The sequence below is a fragment of the Schistocerca serialis genome, chromosome 6, assembly GCF_023864345.2.
Source record: "Schistocerca serialis cubense isolate TAMUIC-IGC-003099 chromosome 6, iqSchSeri2.2, whole genome shotgun sequence".
NCBI lineage: Eukaryota > Metazoa > Arthropoda > Insecta > Orthoptera > Acrididae > Schistocerca > Schistocerca serialis.
This window is the reverse complement of record NC_064643.1, coordinates 57,489,696-57,515,630: the sequence shown is the minus strand read 5'-3', so window position 1 is coordinate 57,515,630 and position 25,935 is coordinate 57,489,696. Positions and strand designations below refer to the sequence as shown.

The following is a 25,935-nucleotide window of genomic DNA, read 5'->3' as shown; positions in this document are numbered from 1 at the left end:
GGTGGCATCATTGATTGATTTCTCTATTAATTCAACCTCTATGGCTACGAAATGACCATTATACAGAGACAGCAAGACATAAAGTATTACTGGAGAAAATGAGACGCAAAAAGATAGTTCTATGAGGTTATAACTCTTTCGGCAAATACACTACTGTCCATTAAAATTGCTACACCGAGAAGAAATGCAGATGATAAACGGGTATTCATTAGAGAAATATATTATACTAGAACTGACATGTGATTGCATTTTCACGCAATTTGGGGGCATAGATCCTGAGAAATGAGTACGCAGAACAACCACCTCTGGCCGTAATAACGGCCTTGATACGTCTGGTAATTGAGTCAAAGAGAGCTTGGATGGCGGGTACAGGTACAGCTGCCCATGCAGCTTCAACACGATACCACAGTTCATCAAGAGTAGTGAATGGCGTATTGTGACGAGCCAGTTGCTCGGCCAGCATTGGCAAGACGTTTTCAATTGGAGAGAGATCTGGAGAATGTGCTGGCCAGGGCAGCAGTCGAACATTTTATGTATCCAGAAATGCCCGTACAGGACCTGCAACATGCGATCGTGCATTATACTGCTGAAATGTAGGGTTTCGCAGGGATCGAATGAAGGGTAGAGTCACGGATCCTAACACATCTAAAATGTAACGCCCACTGTTCAAAGTGCCGTCAATGCGAACAAGAGGTGACCGACACGTGTAACCAATGGCACCCCATACCATCATGCCGGGTGATACGCCAGTATGGCGATGACGAATACACGCGTCCAGTGTGCGTTCACCGCGTGGTCGCGAAACACGGATGCAACCATCATGATGCTGTAAACAGATCCTGGATTCATCGGAAAAAATGACGTTTTGCCATTCGTGCCCCCAGGTTCGTCGTTGAGTACACCATCGCTGGCACTTCTGTCTGTGACGCAGCGTCAAGGGTAGGCGCAGTCCTGGTCTGCGGGCTGATAGTCCATGCTGCTGCAAACGTCATCGAACTGTTCGTACAGATGGTTGTTATCTTGCAAACCTCCCCATCTGTTGACTCAGGGATCGAGACGTGGCTGCACGATCCGTTACAACCATGCGGATAAGATGCCTGTCATCTCGACTGCTAGTGATGCTATGCCGTTGGGACCTAGCACGGCGTTCCGTATTACCTTCCTGAACGCACCGATTCCATATTCTGCTAACTGTCATTGGATCTTGACCAACGCGAGCAGCAATATCGCGATAAGATAAACCGCAATCGCGATAGGCTACAATCCGACCTTTATCAACGTCGGAAACGTGATGGTACGCTTTTCTCCTCCTTGCACGAGGAATTACAACAACGTTTCACCCGGCAACGCCTCTCAACTGCTGTTTGAGTATGAGGAATCGGTTGGAAACTTTCCTCATGTCAGTACGTTGTAGGTGTCGCCACCGGCGCCAACCTTGTGTGTATGCTCTGAAAAGCTAATCATTTGCCTATCACAGCATCTCCTTCCTGTCGGTTAGGGGAATCGGTTGGAAACTTTCCTCATGTCAGTACGTTGTAGGTGTCGCCACCGGCGCCAACCTTGTGTGTATGCTCTGAAAAGCTAATCATTTGCATATCACAGCATCTCCTTCCTGTCGGTTAAATTTCGCGTCTGTAGTAGGTCATCTTCGTGGTGTACCAATTTTAATGGCCAGTAGTGTAATATAAAAGAAGTAGTGAGTCATCAACATGACAAACACATGCCTGAAAGAACACGAGCTTGTAGACTGCGAAGTGGAGTGGTGTGTCTAAGAGTACTGTGGTCTTTGTGTGCAGACTGGGCTGCGTGGAGCCATGTGGAGCAGATCACCAGAACGGGGACTCCCCGCGGCTCGCAGGAGGTGGCCGGCCTCGCCAGCCAGTCCGTGGCCGCTGGGGGTCTGCGCATGCGCGTTCGCCGCCTGCCTCTGCGCGGCGCTCGCTGTGGTGGTGGAGCCGCCTCAGCACGGTGAGTGAGCAGCCTGTAGCGTGCAGCGTGCAGCATGCAAGGGATGGGCCAGTTACTGTCCGGCCCGCCTGCCTCGCGGTGAGCTTGAGAGGCGATGTTCAACATCTGTGTATGTGACATACATTGCATATGTAAATATATAAAATTCTCTGCGGTTTTACGCTGTACAACCCTATGGAGGATGTTAAGTCTATCAGTGGTAATAATCTGTGTGACTTATCTTACGTCCCAAAACTGGTTGACAGGATTATTTGTTCACTGCATTGCTCATTCTCGCTACACATTACACACTGAACAGCAAATATAAGAGAGAAATTGCACTTAATACTTTTAAAACTAACGTGTGTCAATTTAATAAAGGAAATAAATACCATCAGGACGTATTCCAGCACTTCTTCCTCAGCCGACATTATCCAAACAACCACCCTTAGCAGTAGTGCGGAATCTTACTTTCCCTGTGTGTCTGTACTAATAAGCCACGTATCTGACAATTTACCTGAAGTTGCTCTGAATGGTCCTGAGTTACGCTTTAATGTCGTCCTCTCTTCATTCCCCCTCCTGTGGGATATAGGTAGTTCTTGACCCCACAGTCCTTTTCAGATAGTTAGTAAGCAGCAAACCACCGATTCTTTACAGAGCCGAACTTTCCTGCACGAAACAACCTCAAGCTTCTGTTTACGGCACTTTAAAACTGAATTAATGTATTAAATATTTGACATTAAGTACCTAACCTAAATAAAGTTTACAAAAATTTTGAAATTTTGTTTGAAGTTCACTCCAAGTCTATAAGTGCGCTCATTATCGAATGTGCATGATTGTCTTAAGAAAACCCAGCTTTCCACACATCTCAGTGTTTATGATATCATTACTCCAGAACTATGTGCTTGATTTACGATGTTAAAATTTCGTAAGTATATCAAGTGCAATGTCTGGATACCGCCTGCAAAATATGTTGCGTATAGCATTAGCAGTAGACAAGCAATAAATTAAAACGTCCTGTAGGATGCGCTAACTTCTCGCGCATCTCAGTGTTATTGACGTCATACTCTGAACTATGTATGGGACAATCATATGCACACATCAAAAAAGTGTTTGCATCATCTCGGTTCCGAGAGTTCCGGAACCTGCCCTTCTGATTGTTAATGAAAACCACACATTGCATGTTGTACCACCATACAGCGAGACCTTCAGAGGTGGTGGTCCAGACTGCTCTATACGCTAGTACCTCTCATACCCAGTGCCACGTCCTCTTGCATTGATGCATCCCTTTATTCGTCATGGCATACTATCCACAAGTTCATCAAGGCACTGTTGGTCCAGATTGCCCCACTTCTCAACGGTGTTTCGGCGTGGATCCCTCAGAGTGGTTGGTGGGTCACGTCGTCCATAAATAGACCTTTTCAGTTTCTCCCAGGCATATTTGAGACGATTCATGTATGGAGAACATGCTAGCCACTCTAGTCGAGCGATGTCGTTATCCTGAAGAAAGTCAACCAGAACATGTGGATGATGGGGTCGCGAATTGTCGTCCATGAAGAAGAATGGCTCGCCAATATGCTGCCGATATGGTTGCACTATTGGTCGTAGAATGTCATTCACGTTTCTTGAAGCCGTTACGACGCCTTCCTAACCACCAGCGGCATACTTCCACCACACATAATGCGACCCCAAAACAGCAGGGAACCTCCACCTTGCTGCACTCGCTGCACAGAGTGTCTAGGCGTTAAGCCTGACCGGGCTGTCTTCAAACACGTCTGCGACGGAGCTCCCCAAGCACGACTCACGCCCCGTCCTCACAGCTTTACTTCTGCCAGTACCTCGTCTCCTACCTTCCGAACTTCACAGAAGCTCTCCTGCGAACCTTGCAGAACTGGCACTCGTGAAAGAAAGGATATTGCGGAGACATGGCTTAGCCACAGCCTGGGGGATGTTTCCAGAATGCGATTTTTACTCTGCAGCCGAGTGTGCGCTGGTATGGAACTTCCTGGCAGATTAAAACTGTGTGCCGGGCCGAGACTCGAACTCGGAGCCTAAAGCTGTGAGGACGGGGCGTGAGTCGTACTTGGGTAGCTCAGTTGGTAGAGCACTTGCCCACGAAAGGCAAAGGTCCCGATTTCGAGTCTCGGTCCGGCACACAGTTTTAATCTGCCAGGAAGTTTCATATCAGCGCACACTCCGCTGCAGAGTGAAAATCTCATTCTGGAAACGTCTCCGACGATTGTCTGGCTGAAGGCATATGCGACACTCATCGCTGAAGAGAACGTGATGGCAGACCTGAGCGATCCATTCGGCATGTCGTTGGGCCCATCTGTACCGCGCTGCATGGTGTCGTGGCTGCAGAGGTGGACCTCACCATGGACGTCGGAAGTGAAGTTGCGCATCATGCGGCCTATTGCGAACAGTTTTAGTCGTAACACGACGTCCTGTGCTTGCAAGAAAAGCATTATTCAACATGGTGGCGTTGTTGTCAGGGTTGCTCCGAACCATAATCGGTAGGTAGCGGTCATCCACTACAGTACTAGCCCTTGGGCGGCGTGAGCGAGGCATGTCATCGACAGTTCCTGTCTCTCTGTATCTCCTCCATTTCCGAACAAAATCGCTTTGGTTCACTCCGAGAAACCTGGACACTTGCCTTGTTGAGAGACCTTCCTGGCACAAAGTAACAATGCGTACGCGATCTAACTGCGGTATTGACCATCTAGGCATGGTTGAACTACAGACAACATGAGTCGTGTACAACACATTATACCGCCTTTCTGTTGGAATGACTGGAATTGATCGGCTGTTCTACCCCCTACGTCTAATAGGCGCTGCTTATTCATTGTTGTTTAAATCTTTCGGCGGGTTTAGTGACATCTCTGAACAGTCAAAGGAACTATGTCTGTCACAGAATACCTAGAGTCAACATCTATGTTCAGGAGTTCTTGGAACTGGGGTGATGCAAATCTGTTTTTGATGTGTGTAATTTAAAAGATGGATATCAGCGCTATATGTCAATTCTGTCTGCAAAATTTGTTGCAAATAGAGTTTTTAGTAAAGAAGAAATAAATGAAAACGTCTTGCCTGATGCGGCAGTTTTAGTTCATGAGCAGCGATGTTATGTAGGGCGACAAACTTTTTTTCTTTTCCTCTGTTTTTATGGGGGGCCATATCAGTGAAAAAAAGTTTTTAAACTTTTGGAATTATGTGCAAATTTTGTTGCAAATCGCTAAGTACTGTCATCTCAAAGACTGGTTGTATATAGTCTGGGTACTTGTCCACTGTGTGTTGCGCATCAGTTTCGCCTACGCCCCTGTCTAGGACAGTAAGTGATACTTGCAGTTGGCTGAAATCAGTGGATAGATTTAGAAGGGAAAGTTGAACATTCTTGTATACATATATCTGTACACAAATACATCCCGGTTTTTGAATATAGATGTGGTGTCACCGCCAGACACCACACTTGCAAGGTGGTAGCTTTAAATCGGCCGCGGTCCATTAGTACATGTCGGACCCGCGTGTCGCCACTGTGTGATCGCAGACCGAGCGCCACCACAAGGCAGGTCTCGAGATACGGACTAGCACTCGCCCCAGTTGTATGGACGACGTAGCTAGCGATGCACACTGACGAAGCCTCGCTCATTTGCAGAGCAGATAGTTAGAATAGCCTTCAGCTAAGTCAATGGCTACGACCTAGCAAGGCACCATTAGTAACATTGCATGTATCTAAAGGGTCTCACTTGTATCGCCACAATCTCCAGATGTACCAAAAAGGATGAATTAAAGTTAAATATTCCAGAAGCTACGTACTTTTCTTTATAGCATTCATTACGTATCCTGTTTCAGACATCACGCCATCCAGCTTTAGCTTTGCGCGTGCCTTTCGGCTTCCTCTCATTGTGTCTAGGCTGTCTTGTCTAGACACAACAATAGATTTAATCCCAACAACTGAGTGATGGTGTAGAATAAAAGTAAATGACCATCTGTACTGGCGGTACTTTAGACTGGATGACATTGCTATACAGTGTTAAGTAGTTTGCTCCAGTACTACAGGTGTGTGAAAATTGATTACATTTAAAGAAGTGAGTTTGCTATCCATGACTGTCAACGAAACAAACAGGTAGAAAGTAGCGTTGATGGACATGAAATATTTCCAGCATTATATACAAGAACACTCACATACGTGATACATTGCTTCACAAATGGAATCTTCCAAGAGTGAGGAGTGGATACAAGCAACTTTGAACAACTCATTATGAACAAACAATAGGAAATCTTCAACAATAAATGGAAACGGCAAAAAGTTAAAACATTTTCTACATCTTGTTTAAATCCTGTATTTAAAATCAATGCAGACACATTAAAACTGACTGAACAAAACTTACTGACATACATCACACAATCTGCATACAATATTAATGAAATAACTATAACTCTCAAAGCAATCACTTCCAAAATTTACTTCCAATTTAAAAAGGAATTTAATTACAAAAAGATGGGCATCCAATGGGATCCTCAATATCAGGAACACTGGCAAACATATTCATCAACAACCTAGAAAACACTATCTTTGATACAGTTATCACAAAGAAAGGATACAAAATTTTGTACTGGTACAAATATGTGGATTACATAATCTGTACAGTAGACAAAGCAACAGAGAAAACTGATAAACTTCATACAGACATAAACATTATACATAAAAATATTCAATTCGCTATGGAAAAGAAACATAAAATCAAATACATTTCTTGGATATAATAATAAAGAGAGACAATAATAAACACACATTTGACATCTTCAGAAAACCAACAGCCACAGACAGTTATAAATGCTTTATACAAACACCTGCAAAATAAAAAAATAAAAAACTGGCAGCCCTATGAAATATATTATATAGACTAAACAACATCTCACTCAGCAAAGAAAACTATGAAAAATAATTACAAACAGTACACATCATAGCCACAAACAATTGTTAGAACACCCATATAATAAAAAAACACACCCAAAAATAATAACACAATTAGAAAAAATGAGAACAAGCAGAGAATTCAAACAACAAAGAACCGCCCCCAGATACTACAACACACAGAGAAACACAAAACAATAATACCAATGACGTGACCAACAGAAAAAGTGGTACACTTTAACATATAAACACAAAGAAACACCCAAGGCAGGAAATATATATTATACAAACAGGGATTACATGTTGTGTATAGCACACGAAACACAATCGAGTCACATTTACGAACGACAGACAAACCAGATAAGTACCAAGGAGCAAGTAGATACCAGTTGCCAAGAATGTAAATCAGCATATCTGGGAATGACAAGTGGGAACTTCAAAACTAGATGTAAAGAACATATAAGAAGTTGGAAATATGAAAATAGCCGTTCCACCAACTCTGAACACCTGATAAAACATGAACTTGAATCATCCGACATGGAACATAGCGTGACAGTTATTAGAGTGAATAAACACAACAAAAATCACCTGATATTGCAAGAGAACTTTCACATACAAAGGGTCATTGCAGTGGAAAAGACGGTATTCAATGACCAAATCCATATAAACAACAACTCTATGATCATGTTAGCCACTAAAACAATAACAAACAGAGATTCAAAACATAACCAGAATAAGTTTCCTTTAATTTACGTCTATGGTCACAAACTTTTTGTTAACAGATTACCGGTTTCGGTCTTTAATGACCATCATCAGATCTCCAGCAGAAATGGGAAAAAACATAAATACACTCGCAAACTGTATACAGCTTAAGCACAATAAATAGACTATAATAAAAAGTGGTACTGACAAAATTTACATTTGTGGGCTTAAAATATGAAGAGGCATACTTGTTTCATAAAAACAAAGTCCTAATGTACTGCAGCCATAGTGGCATCGTCAAATGTTAAATGCAGAATCAGCACCAGCATCGTCAAATACATATAAATAACATCACATGCACGAGTCATGTTGTCAGTAGTACTACTGTTTAAAACAAGCTGCCATACAGTAGCAACAAGATGTTTGTGTTGTAAGTTCACTGGATGTCGCTAATGTCGGCATACAGTATTTTTCAATAATTAATTGAAACGGTGAAAATAAAAGGGGAATACAATAGTTGAAGTCTGTAATGAGCTTATAACATATAAAAGGCATTATAGTAATAAAAAACAATAAAAAGAAGAACACGACAAAAGTAAGATTGTTAAAAAGAGGAAGAAGTAAGAAACAGTGGTTGACACGTGCCCAAGTGCCAGTATTCTAGATAGTGACGTAAATATTAAACACCGTTGACACTGCACCGGGTAATATTAAACAACTATAAAACAAATCGCCAAAGGAGCCACAAATGAAAGAAAACATAGTGCTGCACATAATCAGCGCTAACGCCAGAATTCCGCACAGGCGGGAAGTGGTTGGAGGAGCGTGACCGGCGACGGCCCCTCGCACCCTGCGGCACTCCGTTGCAAGAAAAGAACGATAAAACTCCGTAACAGTGGATGATCCACATTATCTGATTAAAGCAGTCTATGAAATGAATAGAGAAGGAACGAGAACATACTAGAGTCATGCGTAAAACGTATGAAATATGTGATGCACTCATTACTAAGTGAACTTATCAACACACTATACATAACAGAGGCGTGCAGTGATTACAGTAAAACATGGTCAAATAAAGCAAAGTAGGCATTGGGCACAAAGTCATTTTGCCAGTGAAGCAGTTTAGTTGGTTCTCTATTTTTTTTGTTTTATAAATCGTAAGCTCCTCTAACAGAGCACGGCCATTTTCCACTCTGTGAAGAATACGCATTCAATTCTCAATGTTTCCTATGGAATGACCAGAATCAGATAAATGCTGTCCCAAAGCCGTTTGCCATAGAACCATGACCACTAATTAGACCCACAATGCTTTCTCTTTAACATTCTTAGATGATATGGGTCAACAAATAGCTACAATGATAGTTTATATAATCCTTGATGATGGAAAGCCTGACATGTGCAAAATCAAGCACAGTACTTCCATTACTTTTCTTACAATAAATTATATTTCGTGGATCCTGTGGATGAAGGTACCTCAGGTTCCAAGTGCGATCAATGAAACTAATTTTCTATCAAAACAATGCTACTCAATTACATAATTTGATGAAATATGACTGTATTATAGTGGTGTTCCAAATTTTACTTGAAACTAATATCTAAAATACAATGATCTGTGTGAAATACACCGACGAAGAAGAATAGCAACACAAAAAAATTAATGTAGTGTAACGAAATTTGGAAATTAATTTGTCTAGGTAACATATTTATGTGATTAACATTGCAAGACCACAGGTTAATGCAACAGAAAGATAAGTCACTGCAAATTTGAAATGCTGATACATTAATAACCAGTGTAACGGCCAGAATGTTAAATGTAAGCATGCAGACCTCTAACCAGTATACAGGTGTCAGATGTCACTTTGTGAGATGGACGTCCACGGCTGATTCACTTGTTCAGTCAATGCAGGGATGGTTATTGCTGTTTGTGAATCCGTTCGGGTTATCGTCTCATGATGTCCCATACGTTCTCGATCGGAGATAAATCTGGCTGTCGAGCACATTATGGCAACATGTCGACACTCTGTGGAGTATTTTGAGTTACAACAGAAGATGTCGGTCAGCGTTAACCAGTTGGAACATCACCTGGAATGCTGTTCATGAATGGCAGCACAACAGGCCGAATCATTAGGTTCACGTACAGATCTGCAGTCAGGATACTGCTGTTATACGAAATTGCAGTCCAGACCTTAACTCCAAGTAAGGTAAAGTGTGTTTAGCACACAGACTGATTGGTTGCAGGTCCTCAATTGGCCTTCATGTAACGAACACACGGCTATAACTGCCACAGAGGCAGAACCAAAACTCATCAGAAATGATGAGTCATAATGACTCTCACTTGACACCGGTGAAGACGCAAACGGCGGTGTTTTTGGGTCAGCGGAAAGCGCGCTACAAGGCGTCGGGTTAGGAGCTGTCCTTGAAGTAACTGATTCTTTTACAGTTGGGTGTGTCACTGTGATGTCTACATCTACATCTACATCTACATTTATACTCCGCAAGCCACCCAACGGTGTGTGGCGGAAGGCACTTTACGTGCCACTGTCATCACCTCCCTTTCCTTTTCCAGTCGCGTATGGTTCGTGGGAAGAACGACTGTCTGAAAGCCTCCGTGCGCGCTCTAATCTCCCTAATTTTACATTCCTGATCTCCTCGGGAAGTATAAATAGGGGGAAGCAATATATTCGATACCTCATCCAGAAACGCACCCTCTCGAAACATGGCGAGCAAGCTACACCGCGATGCAGAGCGCCTCTCTTGCAGAGTCTGCCACTTGAGTTCGTTAAACATCTCCGTAACGCTATCACGGTTACCAAATAACCCTGTGACGAAACGCGCCGCTCTTCTTTGGATCTTCTCTATCTCCTCCGTCAACCCGATCTGGTACGGATCCCACACTGATGAGCAATACTCAAGTATAGGTCGAACGAGTGTTTTGTAAAACACCTCCTTTGTTGATGGACTACATTTTGTAAGGACTCTCCCAATGAATCTCAATCTGGTACCCGCCTTACCAACAATTAATTTTATATGATCATTCCACTTCAAATCGTTCCGCACGCATACTTCCAGATATTTTACAGAAGTAACTGCTACCAGTGTTTGTTCCGCTATCATATAATCATACAATAAAGGATTCTTCTTTCTATGTATTCGCAATACATTACATTTGTCTATGTTAAGGGTCAGTTGCCACTCCCTGCACCAAGTGCCTATCCGCTGCAGATCTTCCTGCATTTCGCTACAATTTTCTTATGCTGCAACTTCTCTGTATACTACAGCATCATCCGCGAAAAGCCGCATGGGACTTCCGACACTATCTACTAGGTCATGTATATATATTATGAAAAGCAATGGTCCCATAACAGCCCCCTGTGGCACGCCAGAGGTTACTTTAACGTCTGTAGACGTCTCTCCATTGTTTGCTGAAAACTCTTTAATCTAGCCACACAGCTGGTCTGATATTCCATAGCCTCTTACTTTGTTTATCAGGCGACAGTGCGGAACTGTATCGAACGCCTTCCGGAAGTCAAGAAAAATAGCATCTACCTGGGAGCCTGTATCTAATATTTTCTGGGTCTCATGAACAAATAAAGCGAGTTGGATCTCACACGATCGCTGTTTCGGAATCCATGTTGATTCCTACATAGTAGATTCTGGGTTCCCAAAAACGACATGATACTCGAGCAAAAAACATGTTCTAAAATTCTACAACAGATCGACGTCAGAGATATAGGTCTATAGTTTTGCGCATCTGCTCGACGACCCTTCTTGAGGACTGGGACTACCTGTGCTCTTTTCCAATCATTTGGAACTTTCCTCTAGAGACTTGCGGTACACAGCTGTTAGAAGGGGGCAATTTCTTTAACGTACTCTGTGTAGAATCGAATTGGTATCCCGTCAGGTCCAGTGGACTTTCCTCTGTTGAGTGATTCCAGTTGCTTTTCTATTCCTTGGACACTTATTTCGATGTCAGCCATTTTTTCGTTTGTGCGAGGATTTAGAGAAGGAACTGCAGTGCGGTCTTCCTCTCTGAAACAGCTTTGGAAAACGGTGTTTAGTATTTCAGCTTTCAATGCCATCATCATCCCGGAGTGTCTGGATATGCTGTTTCGAGCCACTTACTGATTTAACGTAAGTCCAGAACTTCCTAGGATTTTCTGTCAAGTCGGTACATAGAATTTTACTTTCGAATTCACTGAACGCTTCACGCATAGACCTCCTTACGCTAACTTTGACATCGTTTAGCTTCTGTTTGTCTGAGAGGTTTTGGCTGCGTTTAAACTTAGAGTGAAGCTCTCTTTGCTTTCGCAGTAGTTTCCTAACTTTGTTGTTGTACCATGGTGGGTTTTTCCCGTCCCTCACAGTTTTACTCGGCACGTACCTGTCTAAAACGCATTTTACGATTGCCTTGAACTTTTTCCATAAACACTCAACATTGTCAGTGTCGGAACAGAAATTTTCGTTCTGATCTGTCAGGTAGTCTGAAATCTGCCTTCTATTACTCTTACTAAACAGATAAACCTTCCTCCCTTTTTTTATATTCCTATTAACTTCCATATTCAGGGATGCTGCAACGGCCTTATGATCACTGATTCCCTGTTCTGTACATACAGAGTCGAAAAGTTCGGGTCAGTTTGTTATCAGTAGGTCCAAGATGTTATCTCCACGAGTCGGTTCTCTGTTTAATTGCTCGAGGTAATTTTCGGATAGTGCACTCAGTATAATGTCACTCGATGCTCTGTCCCTACCACCCGTCCTAAACATCTGAGTGTCCCATTCTATATCTGGTAAATTGAAATCTCCACCTATGACTATAACATGCTGAGAAAATTTATGTGAAATGTATTCCATATTTTCTCTCAGTTGTTCTGCCACTAATGCTGCTGAGTCGGGAGGTCGGTAAAAGGAGCCAATTATTAACCTAGCTCAGTTGTTGAGTGTAACCTCCACCCATAACAATTCACAGGAACTATCCACTTCTACTTCACTACAGGATAAACTACTACTAACAGCGACGAACACTCCACCACCGGTTGCATGCAATCTATCCTTTCTAAACACCGTCTGCACCTTTGTAAAAATTTCGGCAGAATTTATCTCTGGCTTCAACCAGCTTTCTGTACCTATAACGATTTCGGCTTCGGTGCTTTCTATCAGCGCTTGACGTTCCGGTACTTTACCAACGCAGCTTCGACAGTTTACAATTACAATACCGATGGCTGCTTGGTCCCCGCATGTCCTGACTTTGCCCTGCACCCGTTGAAGCTGTTGCCCTTTCTGTACTTGCCCAAGGCCATCTAACCTAATGAACCACCCAGCCCACGCCACACAACCCCTGCTACCCGTGTAGCCGCTTGTTGCGTGTAGTGGACTCCTGACCTATCCAGCGGAACCCGAAACCCCACCACCCTATGGCGCAAGTCGAGGAATCTGCAGCCCACATGGTCGCAGAACCGTCTCAGCCTCTGATTCAGAGCCTCCACTCGGCTCTGTATCAAAGGTCCGCAGTCAGTCCTGTCTACGATGCTGCAGATGGTGAGCTCTGCTTTCATCCGGCTAGCGAGACTGGCAGTCTTCACCAAATCAGATAGCCGCCGGAAGCCAGAGAGGATTTCCTCCGATCCATAGCGACACACATCATTGGTGCCGACATGAGCGACCACCTGCAGATCGGTGCACCCTGTACCCTTCATGGCATCCGGAAGGACCCTTTCCACATCTGGAATGACTCCCCTCGGTATGCACACGGAGTGCACATTGGTTTTCTTCCCCTCTCTTGCTGCCATATCCCTAAGGGGCCCCATTACGCGCCTGACGTTGGAGCTCCCAACTACCAGTAAGCCCACCCTCTGCGACCGCCCGGATCTTGCAGACTGAGGGGCAACCTCTGGAACAGGACAAGCAGCCATGTCAGGCCGAAGATCAGTATCAGCCCGAGACAGAGCCTGAAACCGGTTCGTCAGACAAACTGGAGAGGCCTTCCGTTCAGCCCTCCGGAATGTCTTTCGCCCCCTGCCACACCTTGAGACGACCTCCCACGCTACCACAGGTGAGGGATCAGCCTCAATGCGGGCAGTATCCCGGGCAACCACAGTCGTAGTCCGATCGGTGGATGCGTGGGACGAGCTGGCCGTCCCCGACAAACCCCCATCCGGAACCCCACAGTGATGCCAGCTACTGCTCGAGTTACTGTTGCAGATGCAGTACGATTCGCCAGACCCATACACCTAATACGATGGTCTTCACTGCCGGTAGTGTCACGTTCACGTCCGGTAGCTGCTCTTCTTGCGACTGTACATTCTCGCGACCACTGCTGGCAGCAGTCATCTACAGTACCTACATCCTTGTCAGGTCGTTCTGCAAAGTCGCTAAAGAAACATCCAGCTTCACGTTGCCGTGTTACACGACCTCGCTCAAACTCAATGGAGCGTTGATAAAGGTGTCTTTGTCGCTTTAAAGGCATTCTTGGTTAACACCAACACACGACGTCCAGTCTCAGAGGTAACCAACAACGTGAAATTGAAATAAACATTATCTTTCAAATTAGAATCACCCCTACCAACTTTGGTTTATGTCGCACAATTCCTTCTTGGTGATGCCATGCTTTTTCCGTCCTTGTGGATTTAGTCGAGTAGAAGGCATCTCCTATCAGAAACATTCTTAAATCACCCTTCAGCTCTACCCCACAACACACCACACTTTGTCAGTTTTTAACCGCTGTTATCCATGTATCTGTATGTTTGTGTACGGATGTTAAGTCTTCGAATTCTTTGTAAAGGTATTTTTGCCCTAGTTTACGTTAATGCATTGCAGTATCTTTTGATAACACAGAAATAATTGTGAAAAGGAAATGATGGCTGTACATATCAGCCGCGTAAATGCAAAGCATTTTAAGAAATTACTAGTGACACATTTTATAAGTGACACCAAATATCACTCTCGTAACACTCTACCATCTTGTGAAAACACAAAGTCTGTAATCTACGTTGCAGAACAAGTCATCTCTTTAATACTCATGCTAAGTGGACTAGTTCCATCATATGTAAACTTCAAGCAGTAATGCAGATTTCAAATGCAGCTGAACGAATCCGTCTCACTAACTGTTTACAATAAAGTTCTGATATCTTGATACTCTCAAAAATTTGTCTTTTGAGCGGTGTACTTTTATCCCTCCACGAGTTCTGTGAGATGTATTAAACTACGCTTGATGACAATTCAGTGCCTTGAACCATTTTTTGAGTTATATATATATATATATATATATATATATATATATATATATATATATATATATATATGGTGATTGTAATTAAAATTTCAAAACGCTCTAGAAATAACATGATGTCAAATTTCAACGGAATATTATCGGAGAAGGGGGGAAACTTATGGGAGATGAAGAAAAATAGTGTGAAAACTGAGCAAAAGATGGCTCCGTATGTGTCAGAATACATAATTGAAAACACCTGCCATGCTCACGACCCATTGAAGTTGGTACAAACACACAGGGTACACGGCTTTTCCTCCTTTCGCGTCTGTGACCTTCGCCATGACTATCTCAATGCAGGATCGCGCTCTGCTTGTAAAGCTGTATTACAAGAATGATGACTGTGCACTCGTCGCTCTGCAGAAGTTCCGGACATTGAAGGGTTTGTGAAAAGGCGTTGGTTCGATGACTGCCATGAGTCTGGAGAAAATGATTCGGAAATTCGAGAAGACGGGTTCTTTTTGTGTGCAACCTCGTTGAGGCAGGAAACGAATTGATTCGACGTCAGTGGAGCCAGTAGTCACAGCAATGTAGGAGGAGAAGAGTGGTGGTGTGCAAGCGTGCAAGCGTGTGTGCCGGACCGAGACTCGAACTCGGGACCTTTGCCTTTCGCGGGCAAGTGCTCCACTAACTGAGCTACCCAAGCAGTCTCGGTCTGGCACACTGTTTTAATCTGCCAGGAAGTTTCATATCAGCGCACACTCCGCTGTAGAGGGAAAATTTCATTCCCAAAACCTATTTTTCCCATCCGATGTGATATCACCTTGCCGTGGTGGATGGGTTTACGTAACGAACAGTATCACAGGCCCTGCAGACCACGCACTGATTCCACAAACTTCCTACGCTGGTAAAATGGATCCTTTACGTAGTGATTAGGCTTAGTGAAGGGTGAAAACAAACATATTGAAATGATAAAATGGACACCACATTCACTCTTGCAAAAGAGCTCAGTGTCTTAAAGATGAAGTAAAGGAACTGGCCTGGTTCTGCTGTTCCTCCTGAGATTTCGTGGTTAGTTCAAACTCAAGGGGAAGGTATGCCATTACGTCCCATTGTTAATAATTTAGTGCACTAGTCTACCTCTTGTCGAAATATCTTGGGGATGTTCTTTGTCGGCAAATGTGATAGTTAAATCTCCAGCTCAGGGAATCTATTCAGCGTTTAAATACTTTAAACGTGTCTTCCCTTGGATCTGCTTGCAAGCTTTGATGCTGTCTTACAGTTCACGCATGTCCATTTGAAAAATCGTAGATTTTGATTAATGAAATAGTGGACATGAATACTTTTGGAATTGTGTCGTTACGTGCTTCTTGCAACTTGCATTTACTGGATAAAAAGTTTTAGGGAAAAACTGGCGAGGTTGCTACAGGTAGCAAATATCATCCGTAATTTCTAAATTATTTGTGGAGGAGTTTGAAATATCCGTAAAACCAATTAGTTTCTAGAGATTTGTTGATATTACCTTTTTTCAGTCTGTCCACATGTAAATGCCGTTAAGTGCTTCTTGGCGCACCATAATTGTTTTCGCAGTTGAATTAGAGGGTGATGGAAAGTGCATTCTGGGAAAATTTCGACATTTGACAATCAGGTTGCCTGCATGCAGCAGCAGTGTCGGTCTCAATTACGACGAGGTGCGGCAGCCTCCGCTTGGTGGTGCTGCAGTCTGTGGCCATCTTGCTCTACCAATTCGATGTCTGGCGCCAAAACCGTGGAAGGCCGATCTCCAGTCACCACCCTTCCCCTCCCCCACAAGCTGTCATAAGCCATACGCCTCCCCCTACCTTCCGTCATACCCCTACCCCCTTCTACCATCGTAGAATAGTATTTAACCAGCCATTAAAATGAAACTGCCAACCATGATGTAGCCCAGAGCCATGACCTTCTCATGTGTATCCTGCATCCTGCGTAGCACCAAAATATGAATATGTTTAGATATCTGTTCCGAAGAAATGTAGCACGTAGTATTGTCCACACTATCTATTAAAATATTTCAGGATTTGTTCTATAACGGAACAAAAAAAAAAAAAAAGCATTACTTCTTCTTAATGCGCACCACTTTCTTTGAAATAGGCCGAGGGCTTCTAAGCCTGAACATACACATTTACATCTCCCACTTGCAACGAGTATTTTACCACATATTGGAACGAAACAGCCAGTCACTATGTACCCCAGAGTTCGATATCTTGTCAGCATTCATAGACACATAACACAGTTTCTTCAGCAGAGTGCACACGCACGCGCGCGCGCACACACACACACACACACACACACACACACAGAGAGAGAGAGAGAGAGAGAGAGAGATTTGAGAGATTTGTACCTTGTTATCTGAAACTCCAACTTGATAAAAAGTTAATAGCGATCTTCATACCCCACTTCACGCAAGGCGCAATCGACTGCCAAAATTAAATATCATCGTCCTGGCTCCATGTCTAAGTTGTTCTATACAAATGGCTCCCTTATTGGCACTATCGATCTAACATGAAGGTTAAAGTACACCTGACAGTGAGAAGAGTTCAATCTTGGTGCCCGACCTGGTGCAAGGCACTACAGACCCTTAAATTAAGTGCCTCGTTGTTATTCCAACACGTAAATTGTATATAGTATATATTAAAATACGTAAAGATATTGACGATACTTACAAATTAAGAGCCACCCAAACAACGACTGTGGACTCTCAAACTAAGTGACACAGTACGTTATCTAGGTCTGCATTGCCTTTATATTGTTCTATAACAGTTTAAAAACCCAAGGCTACAATAACATGTTAAGCACGCAAGGCAGCAGTAGTTGAGAATTAGTTATTCCTTGGCCTGACCGAGGCTCTATTATTGGTGATACAAAACCGAACTTCATCACCTGACCGGGGAACGCTTGGTGGGGTAAGGAGATTATGCAATATGTTGTATACTACAAAAATATAATTGATTTTATTGACTTATATAGCTTTCGTTTCTATTTTCGAGCTTTCAGAGGTTTCAGTGACTACCAGTGCGTTGTTTCTTTTCTTAAGACCTGCAGACTAACATTATTCGTAGGAATGAGTTATAACTCAGCAATGTCTATATTTCACGAAGAGTGTCCTGGACTGAGAAAGCAGGAAATGGATTACACATGCATTTGTGTTGAGTCGGAAGAATGTAGCATGATAAGAGGTTGTATAGTCCTCGACCTCTACAGGGTGTTACAGAAAGGTACGGCCAAACTTTCAGGAAACATTCCTCACACACAAAGAAAGAAAATATGTTATGTGGACATGTGTCCGGAAACGCTTACTTTCCATGTTAGAGCTCATTTTATTACTTCTCTTCAAATCACATTAATCATGGAATGGAAACACACAGCAACAGAACGTACCAGCGTGACTTCAAACACTTTGTTACAGGAAATGTTCAAAATGTCCTTCGTTAGCGAGGATACATGCATCCACCCTCTGTCGCATGGAATCCCTGATGTGCTGATGCAGCCCTGGAGACTGGCGTATTGTATCACAGCCGTCCACAATACGAGCACGAAGAGTCTCTACATTTGGTACCGGGGTTGCGCAGACAAGAGCTTTCAAATGCCCCCATAAATGATAGTCAAGAGGGTTGAGGTCAGTAGAGCGTGGAGGCCATGGAATTGTTCCGCCTCTACCAATCCATCGGTCACCGAATTTGTTGTTGAAGCCTCATCCGTAAAGAGAACATTTGCACTGAAATGAGGATTGACACATTGTTGGATGAACCATTCGCAGAAGTGTACCCGTGGAGGCCAATCAGCTGCTGATAGTGCCTGCACACACTGTACATGGTATGGAAACAACTGGTTCTCCTGTAGCACTCTCCATACAGTGACGTGGTCAACGTTACCTAGTACCGAAGCAACTTCTCTGACGCTGACATTAGGGCTATCGTCAACTGCACGAAGAATTGCCTCGACCATTGCAGGTGTCCTCGTCGTTCTAGGACTTCCCCAGTCACGAGTCATAGGCTGGAATCTTCCGTGCTCCCTAAGACGCCGATCAATTGCTTCGAACGTCTTCCTGTAGGGACACCTTCGTTCTGGAAATCTGTCTCGATACAGACGTACCGCGCCACGGCTATTGCCCCGTGCTAATCCATACATCAAATGGGCATCTGCCAACTCCGCATTTGAAAACATTGCACTGACTGCAAAACCACGTTCGTGATGGACACTGACCTGTTGATGCTACGCACCGATGTGTTTGATGCTAGTATTGTAGAGCAATGAGTCGCATGTCAACACAAGCACCGAAGTCAACATTACCTTCCTTCAATTGGGCCAACGGGTGGTGAATCGAGGAAGTACAGTACATACTGACGAAACTAAAATGAGCTCTAACATGGAAATAAAGCGTTTCCGGACACATGTCCACATAACATCTTTTCTTTATTTGTGCGTGAGGAATGTTTCCTGAAAGTTTGGCCGTACCTTTTTGTAACACCCTGTGTAAGAAAACAAGGTGCATTTACGTTAACTTGCCCGCATCTCGTGGTCGTGCGGTAGCGTTCTCGCTTCCCACGCCCGGGTTCCCGGGTTCGATTCCCGGCGGGGTCAGGGATTTTCTCTGCCTCGTGATGGCTGGGTGTTGTGTGATGTCCTTAGGCTAGTTAGGTTTAAGTAGTTCTAAGTTCTAGGGGACTGATGACCATAGATGCTAAGTCCCATAGTGCTCAGAGCCATTTCAACCATTACATTAACTTGGGAAAATTATGACGCTCTGCAGAATGCATCCACATGCAAGTGCAGATATAAGCATGTTAACACCAGAATCTGGCAGTATTTGTTAATCATAATTTTATAGAATACATCAGCTACTGTATTCCAATTTTATATTAGCTAACATGGTATACCACAAAGACAGTATTCCACCACGTGCGTGTGTCATAACTTGCTAGGGAGTACCTGTTACCGAGTAGTAAGTAATATTAGTTTCCAGATAGCTGAAACGATACAGAATTCAAATGGTGTTCAAACACCACAGTTACACATCTTAGCACTGCCCCCTAAGATCACACATGTAGCTTCCTCCCACCCCTCCCCTCCCTCATCAGCGGATGTGAGGGGCTGCAGTATTATGTGTACAGATTTTCACCATGTCAGTCACTGGAAAGCTAGTAAAATTAGTATAAAATTAATACTCGGTAGCTGATACTGTCTATCATGTTATGGCACGTACCCACAATGTCAGTATGTGGTGTTAAAATACTATCTCAGTTCTGCCTTCTTTCAGCTTTAAAAATTAGTATAAATTACTACCCAGTAGTTGATATCCTCTTTGAGCTTGTAGCACTTACATACTGGCAGCTTGGTGCTACAAATTATGTCTTGTTTTCTACGACTGAATGGTTCAAAAGGCTCTAAGCACTATGGAACTTAACATCTGAGGTCATCAGTCCGCTAGACTTAGAACTACTTAAACCTAACTAACCAAAGGACATCACACATGTCCATGCGCGAGGCAGGATTCGTACCTGGCGACCGTAGCTGTAGCGTGGTTCCGGACTGAAGCGCCTAGAACCGCTCGGTCACAGCGGCCGGCTTCTACGACTGATTCCGGAAAACATAACACCTCGGCTTCTACTATTTCCGGATGAACAATATTTCCCGCACACAAAAACCAACGCAGTCACGTGGATCCGTGGGCATGCCGTAAAATATTTATTTCACGATGGACCTAAAAATGTACTGGACGTTTGGGACTATCTACAAGAAAGTCATCGCAAGATTGTACGAAACACAAAATATAGAAAATATGTTTTTCTAATTACTTAGGGAGTGCCCTACGAGAACTTCCACGCAGCTGGATCATCAACCGGTAGGAGAAGATACCCATTTTTGAGCTGAGAAGAACGTGTCCGATTATCAGTGGACTAACATACGACATGAGTGAAGACATACCTGGGTGATGAAGCGTAAGGAGAGTAGCGACACACCCTTCTGCATCGTGTACGAAGCACATTTTTCGTTTCTAATATATATTACCTCGGTGTAGGAAAGTACCGAGATATTTGTTTTGTTTACTTAGTGCACGATCCGGCGCTAGGTACATTTATTTTCGATGTGATATAAAGGAAATACAAAATAACAAATATAATTTACAAAAGGAAACAACGAAGAATTAAAATGAATTTGGTAGAGCACTTTTCCTCGAGAGGCAAAGGTCCCGAGTTCGAGTGTCGGTCCGGCACACAATTTTAATCTGTGTGTATATTGCACTGTTATAGAACGAATCTGTACAAATTTTGGTAAGTAATACATACAATATTTCGTTTCTTGATAGTTGTGTACAAAGATCGAATTATTGCTCTTAATAAATATAACCTGTAAGTCAGATCAATGAGGTGCGAATGAGCGAGCCAACTGTGGTTCGTATTGTTACAGAGGAAAACTTAAGTTGTTTTGACAGGTAATAGAGACAATTTTAAGTGGTAACTTACTTTGGTATTAAGTCCAAATTTTCAATTGTGATCAGAGATCAAACTTTCCTGTAAGTAGAACTTTCTCTAGGCAGTCGCCATGTTTATCACAGTGTTTACGAAGCTAAAAGAATGTTTTAGGTGATTTTTGAAAGTGACACAGCACGTTGAAGATTTCGCCAATCACTCCATTATTAATATGCTTTTGCTGTATTAAAAATGCTGAAAATATTGATATATATCACCTATGAAAAGGTAAACGTATTTACAGAGCTTTTCTACCATACTGGTAAACGCTACTGCCTTCCTCATTAGTTTGTATTTCTATCAGCTGCGAAACATAACCCGTTTGTTTAATTTTAATGGGTGATAGTATACCGAATATACAAATATCTACGCATTTTGATATATAATGCAGACAACTTTTAAAAGCTATGCTCCTGTGGTACAAAGATCGAAACACAGTCACGATTTGGTGCCATGCTGGTTACATAGAACAAGATGGTGACTTTTGGGTAGTTCTTGAGTGGATGTTTCATTTTAATCGCCGGTAAATTACGATTCTATTACTTGTTGAGAGGGAAGGGCTAGAAGGTGGAATAGAGGGGAGAGGAGCATGGCTTAGTGGTGAGAACAGGGTGGAGGCTAAGAAGGGAAGTTGGTCAGAGGTTAAAATTGGGTGTTTTTGGTGTCTGATACCTAATAAGAGTGCAAGGTGGTTTCCAGATGCAGCACTGACAAGTGGAGGTCGCCTGAACTGTAGTTGAGTCTGCCCCTGGTCCTCCATGTAGGCAACCCAACGGTCAAAGTGAACATTGATCCAGAATGCCAGTTGCCTACCTACTCTGGAGAACTCCCAGCTTTGTATGTCCTTGTCTCCAAACAGAATGTTGGCACTCTGTGGCACAGCGTTTACTGGGAACCTATACTTACTGAAGCAGTATCTACATGCTGCAAGGTATCTCTGACTGTGAGGTTACTTGCGTCCTGTATGGAAGGAGTAAGCCCTCTCTTCCCAGTAGAAGCTCCTCTTAGACTCAGCATCTGCGTCTTCCTCACGCGCTACAGTATAGCTTTCAAGAGCGTGAATTAAGTATGTCCTTGGTCCAACTCAAATGGTAATTCGTAAATATAATATTAGTCATGGAATATGGTGGTCGACACATGGATTTATCATCTAGAAAATAATGAAAGTTCGTGTGATCTCCATTTAGAAGTCTGAACGGTGAAGTTGCACATCTGTTAACGTGTAGTGATGACGGCTGTACCGTGAGGACCAATAAAATATTCGTTGCTAGTGAAAAAGATGCATTTTTGTTATTGTAAGAGCACGGAACAGAGTTTCCTGCAACGATTTTCCTAATACATTCATGCTTACTTACATGCTACTCTAATCACTAAATGAATGTAGTGGCAAAAATATACTATAAATAATTCACATGCTGAAGAACTACAATCTATATACGTGTTCAATTTCGAATTGAACCAACAGTAAGTTATTCAAAATCCCAAGATCCCCATCTAGTAAACATCTACTTTATTAAGAAGTTAATTCAACTTGATCTTGATATGACCTCCCACAGATTAAATAGTTTTGTGTTGTTTTACGGGGAGTCGTGATTCTAAATTTACGGATAGTATTGGATTTTTACGTCACAAATTGCTCAATTGGCTGCAAGTGTTGGTTAAGAAAGAAATGAGGTATAATTTATTTTTTGGGAATTAGTGCTGTGACTAAGATCTCTGTCGGAGTGTACAACAATTTCTTATGAATACAGTGGTCTCTTAAAATAAGAATGAAAAACGAGCCTCATTCCGTTTGTTATGGAATAGTGTTGACATAATTCTCTTCCAGTACTATCATTGGACCTGTATTGTTAAAATCAGTAACAGCAAATACGAATAGCAGATTTTCCAACACACAACATTAATAATATTAATTGTAATAGTAATTATTATTACTAAATCACTGGAATCATGGCTTTAATTTTCGGTGAATACATTTTCTAAACGGTACAGCCTCTTGATACAATATATCCTAAATCGTTTCTTTGTGCATTCTTGTGTGTGTGTATATGGGCATGGGGGAGCTTTTAAGTAGTCATTGCAAGCAATCCCCTATTACTGTGTTTTTTTCACAGGAAGGACGACGTCGTAAAGTCTTTAGAACGATACTGAGAAACAAATGGGGCTACATTAACTGAAAATTAATATTTGAATTTGGAGAATGAAGTAGCTTCCTGAGACTTTTATGTAAAAATGGAAAACGCGTGCGATGGAGTTACTTACAGAGGAGTAGCAGCAAATGCAGGAAGGCGTCGAGAGGATCGACACCTGAAGCAGGGATTGAAAGTTGGCCCTGAACCTATGCAGATGTGACGTACTCCCAGCAAAGGAACAGAAAGACTAATTTTTAATGTACGATTGTAAACTGACATGACGTTCTGAACACAGACACTACGGGTTGCTGACGCAAGAACAGAGATCGTAATATCCTCCAGAGAAATCGAAACATGTGATGTATTTCAAAATGTTCGAAAGAGACTGAAGAGTAAATGAGGGTTGTTTTAAATATTGAATAATTATTCGATTGAAGAACAATCTTAACAAGCAGTCACTTACATAAATTATCTAGGCGTATGTCTATGGAGTGACTGGAAGTGCATCGACCACGTGAATCTAATCACAAATAAGCAGATGTCGGACTGAGATTCACTAGAAAATCCTTAGGAAGTGTGGTCTATCTTCAAAACGGGCTGCTTGCAAAACAATTGTTTCGCCGATATTCGAATGGTGTTCGTCAAACTGAGATCCATGTTAGATAGGACTGATAGAAGAAATAGCGAAAATCTAAAGAGTAGCGTGTTTATTTCCACGTTCATTAGTGTTGTTGTTGTGGTCTTGAGTCCGAAGGCAGAACTCGAACGTAGTATATCCTTCGCAATTTCTCCATCTACGAATAAGTAATCGTAGAACCGTCACGAAGATAGACAGGCAACTGAAGTGGCAGACGCTGCAAGAGATTTACTCTGCATCACGGTGTGGTTTACTGTTGGAGTTCTTAGAAAGAGTCAAAAAATGTACGGTGAAGAGCTAAAGCGTTATGACCACCCTCCGTAACAGGGGAGGTAATGACAGTGGCACGTAAAATGCCCTCCGCCACACACCTTTGGGTGGCTTGCGGAGTATAAATGTACACTCCTGGAAATGGAAAAAAGAACACATTGACACCGGTGTGTCAGACCCACCATACTTGCTCCGGACACTGCGAGAGGGCTGTACAAGCAATGATCACACGCACGGCACAGCGGACACACCAGGAACCGCGGTGTTGGCCGTCGAATGGCGCTAGCTGCGCAGCATTTGTGCACCGCCGCCGTCAGTGTCAGCCAGTTTGCCGTGGCATACGGAGCTCCATCGCAGTCTTTAACACTGGTAGCATGCCGCGACAGCGTGGACGTGAACCGTATGTGCAGTTGACGGACTTTGAGCGAGGGCGTATAGTGGGCATGCGGGAGGCCGGGTGGACGTACCGCCGAATTGCTCAACACGTGGGGCGTGAGGTCTCCACAGTACATCGATGTTGTCGCCAGTGGTCGGCGGAAGGTGCACGTGCCCATCGACCTGGGACCGGACCGCAGCGACGCACGGATGCACGCCAAGACCATAGGATCCTACGCAGTGCCGTAGGGGACCGCACCGCCACTTCCCAGCAAATTAGGGACACTGTTGGTCCTGGGGTATCGGCGAGGACCATTCGCAACCGTCTCCATGAAGCTGGGCTACGGTCCCGCACACCGTTAGGCCGTCTTCCGCTCACGCCCCAACATCGTACAGTCCACCTCCAGTGGTGCCGCGACAGGCGTGAATGGAGGGACGAATGGAGACGTGTCGTCTTCAGCGATGAGAGTCGCTTCTGCCTTGGTGCCAATGATGGTCGTATGCGTGTTTGGCGCCGTGCAGGTGAGCGCCACAATCAGGACTGCATACAACCGAGGCACACAGGGCCAACACCCGGCATCATGGTGTGGGGAGCGATCTCCTACACTGGCCGTACACCACTGGTGATCGTCGAGGGGACACTGAATAGTGCACGGTACATCCAAACCGTCATCGAACCCATCGTCCTACCATTCCTAGACCGGCAAGGGAACTTGCTGTTCCAACAGGACAATGCACGTCCGCATGTAACCCTTGCCACCCAACGTGCTCTAGAAGGTGTAAGTCAACTACCCTGGCCAGCAAGACCTCCGGATCTGTCCTCCATTGAGCATGTTTGGGACTGGATGAAGCGTCGTCTCACGCGGTTTGGACGTCCAGCACGAACGCTGGTCCAACTGAGGCGCCAGGTGGAAATGGCATGGCAAGCCGTTCCACAGGACTACATCCAGCATCTCTACGATCGTCTCCATGGGAGAATAGCAGCCTGCATATCTGCGAAAGGTGGATATACACTGTACTAATGCCGACATTGTGCATGCTCTGTTGCCTGTGTCTATGTGCCTTTGGTTCTGTCAGTGTGATCATGTGATGTATCTGACCCCAGGAATGTGTCAATAAAGTTTCCCCTTCCTGGGACAATGAATTCACGGTGTTCTTATTTCAATTTCCAGGAGTGTAGATGTAGATATAGATCTTGTTTTTTCGGCTTTACAATGAAATAAATCAGTTATTCTGGGTATCATGGA

The 25,935-nt window shown here is 43.5% G+C and overlaps 1 protein-coding gene across 1 annotated transcript in view; it reads left to right on the top strand.

Moving 5' to 3' along the window:
• LOC126484260 (zwei Ig domain protein zig-8-like) overlaps positions 1–25,935 on the top strand; it is a 442,308-nt gene that overhangs the window by 277,364 nt on the left and 139,009 nt on the right. Inside the window, exon 3 of the mRNA XM_050107679.1 lies at positions 1,797–1,968. Coding sequence (XP_049963636.1) covers positions 1,815–1,968 — 154 coding nt within the window. The 5' untranslated portion in view covers positions 1,797–1,814. The remainder of the gene's footprint in view (positions 1–1,796; positions 1,969–25,935) is intronic.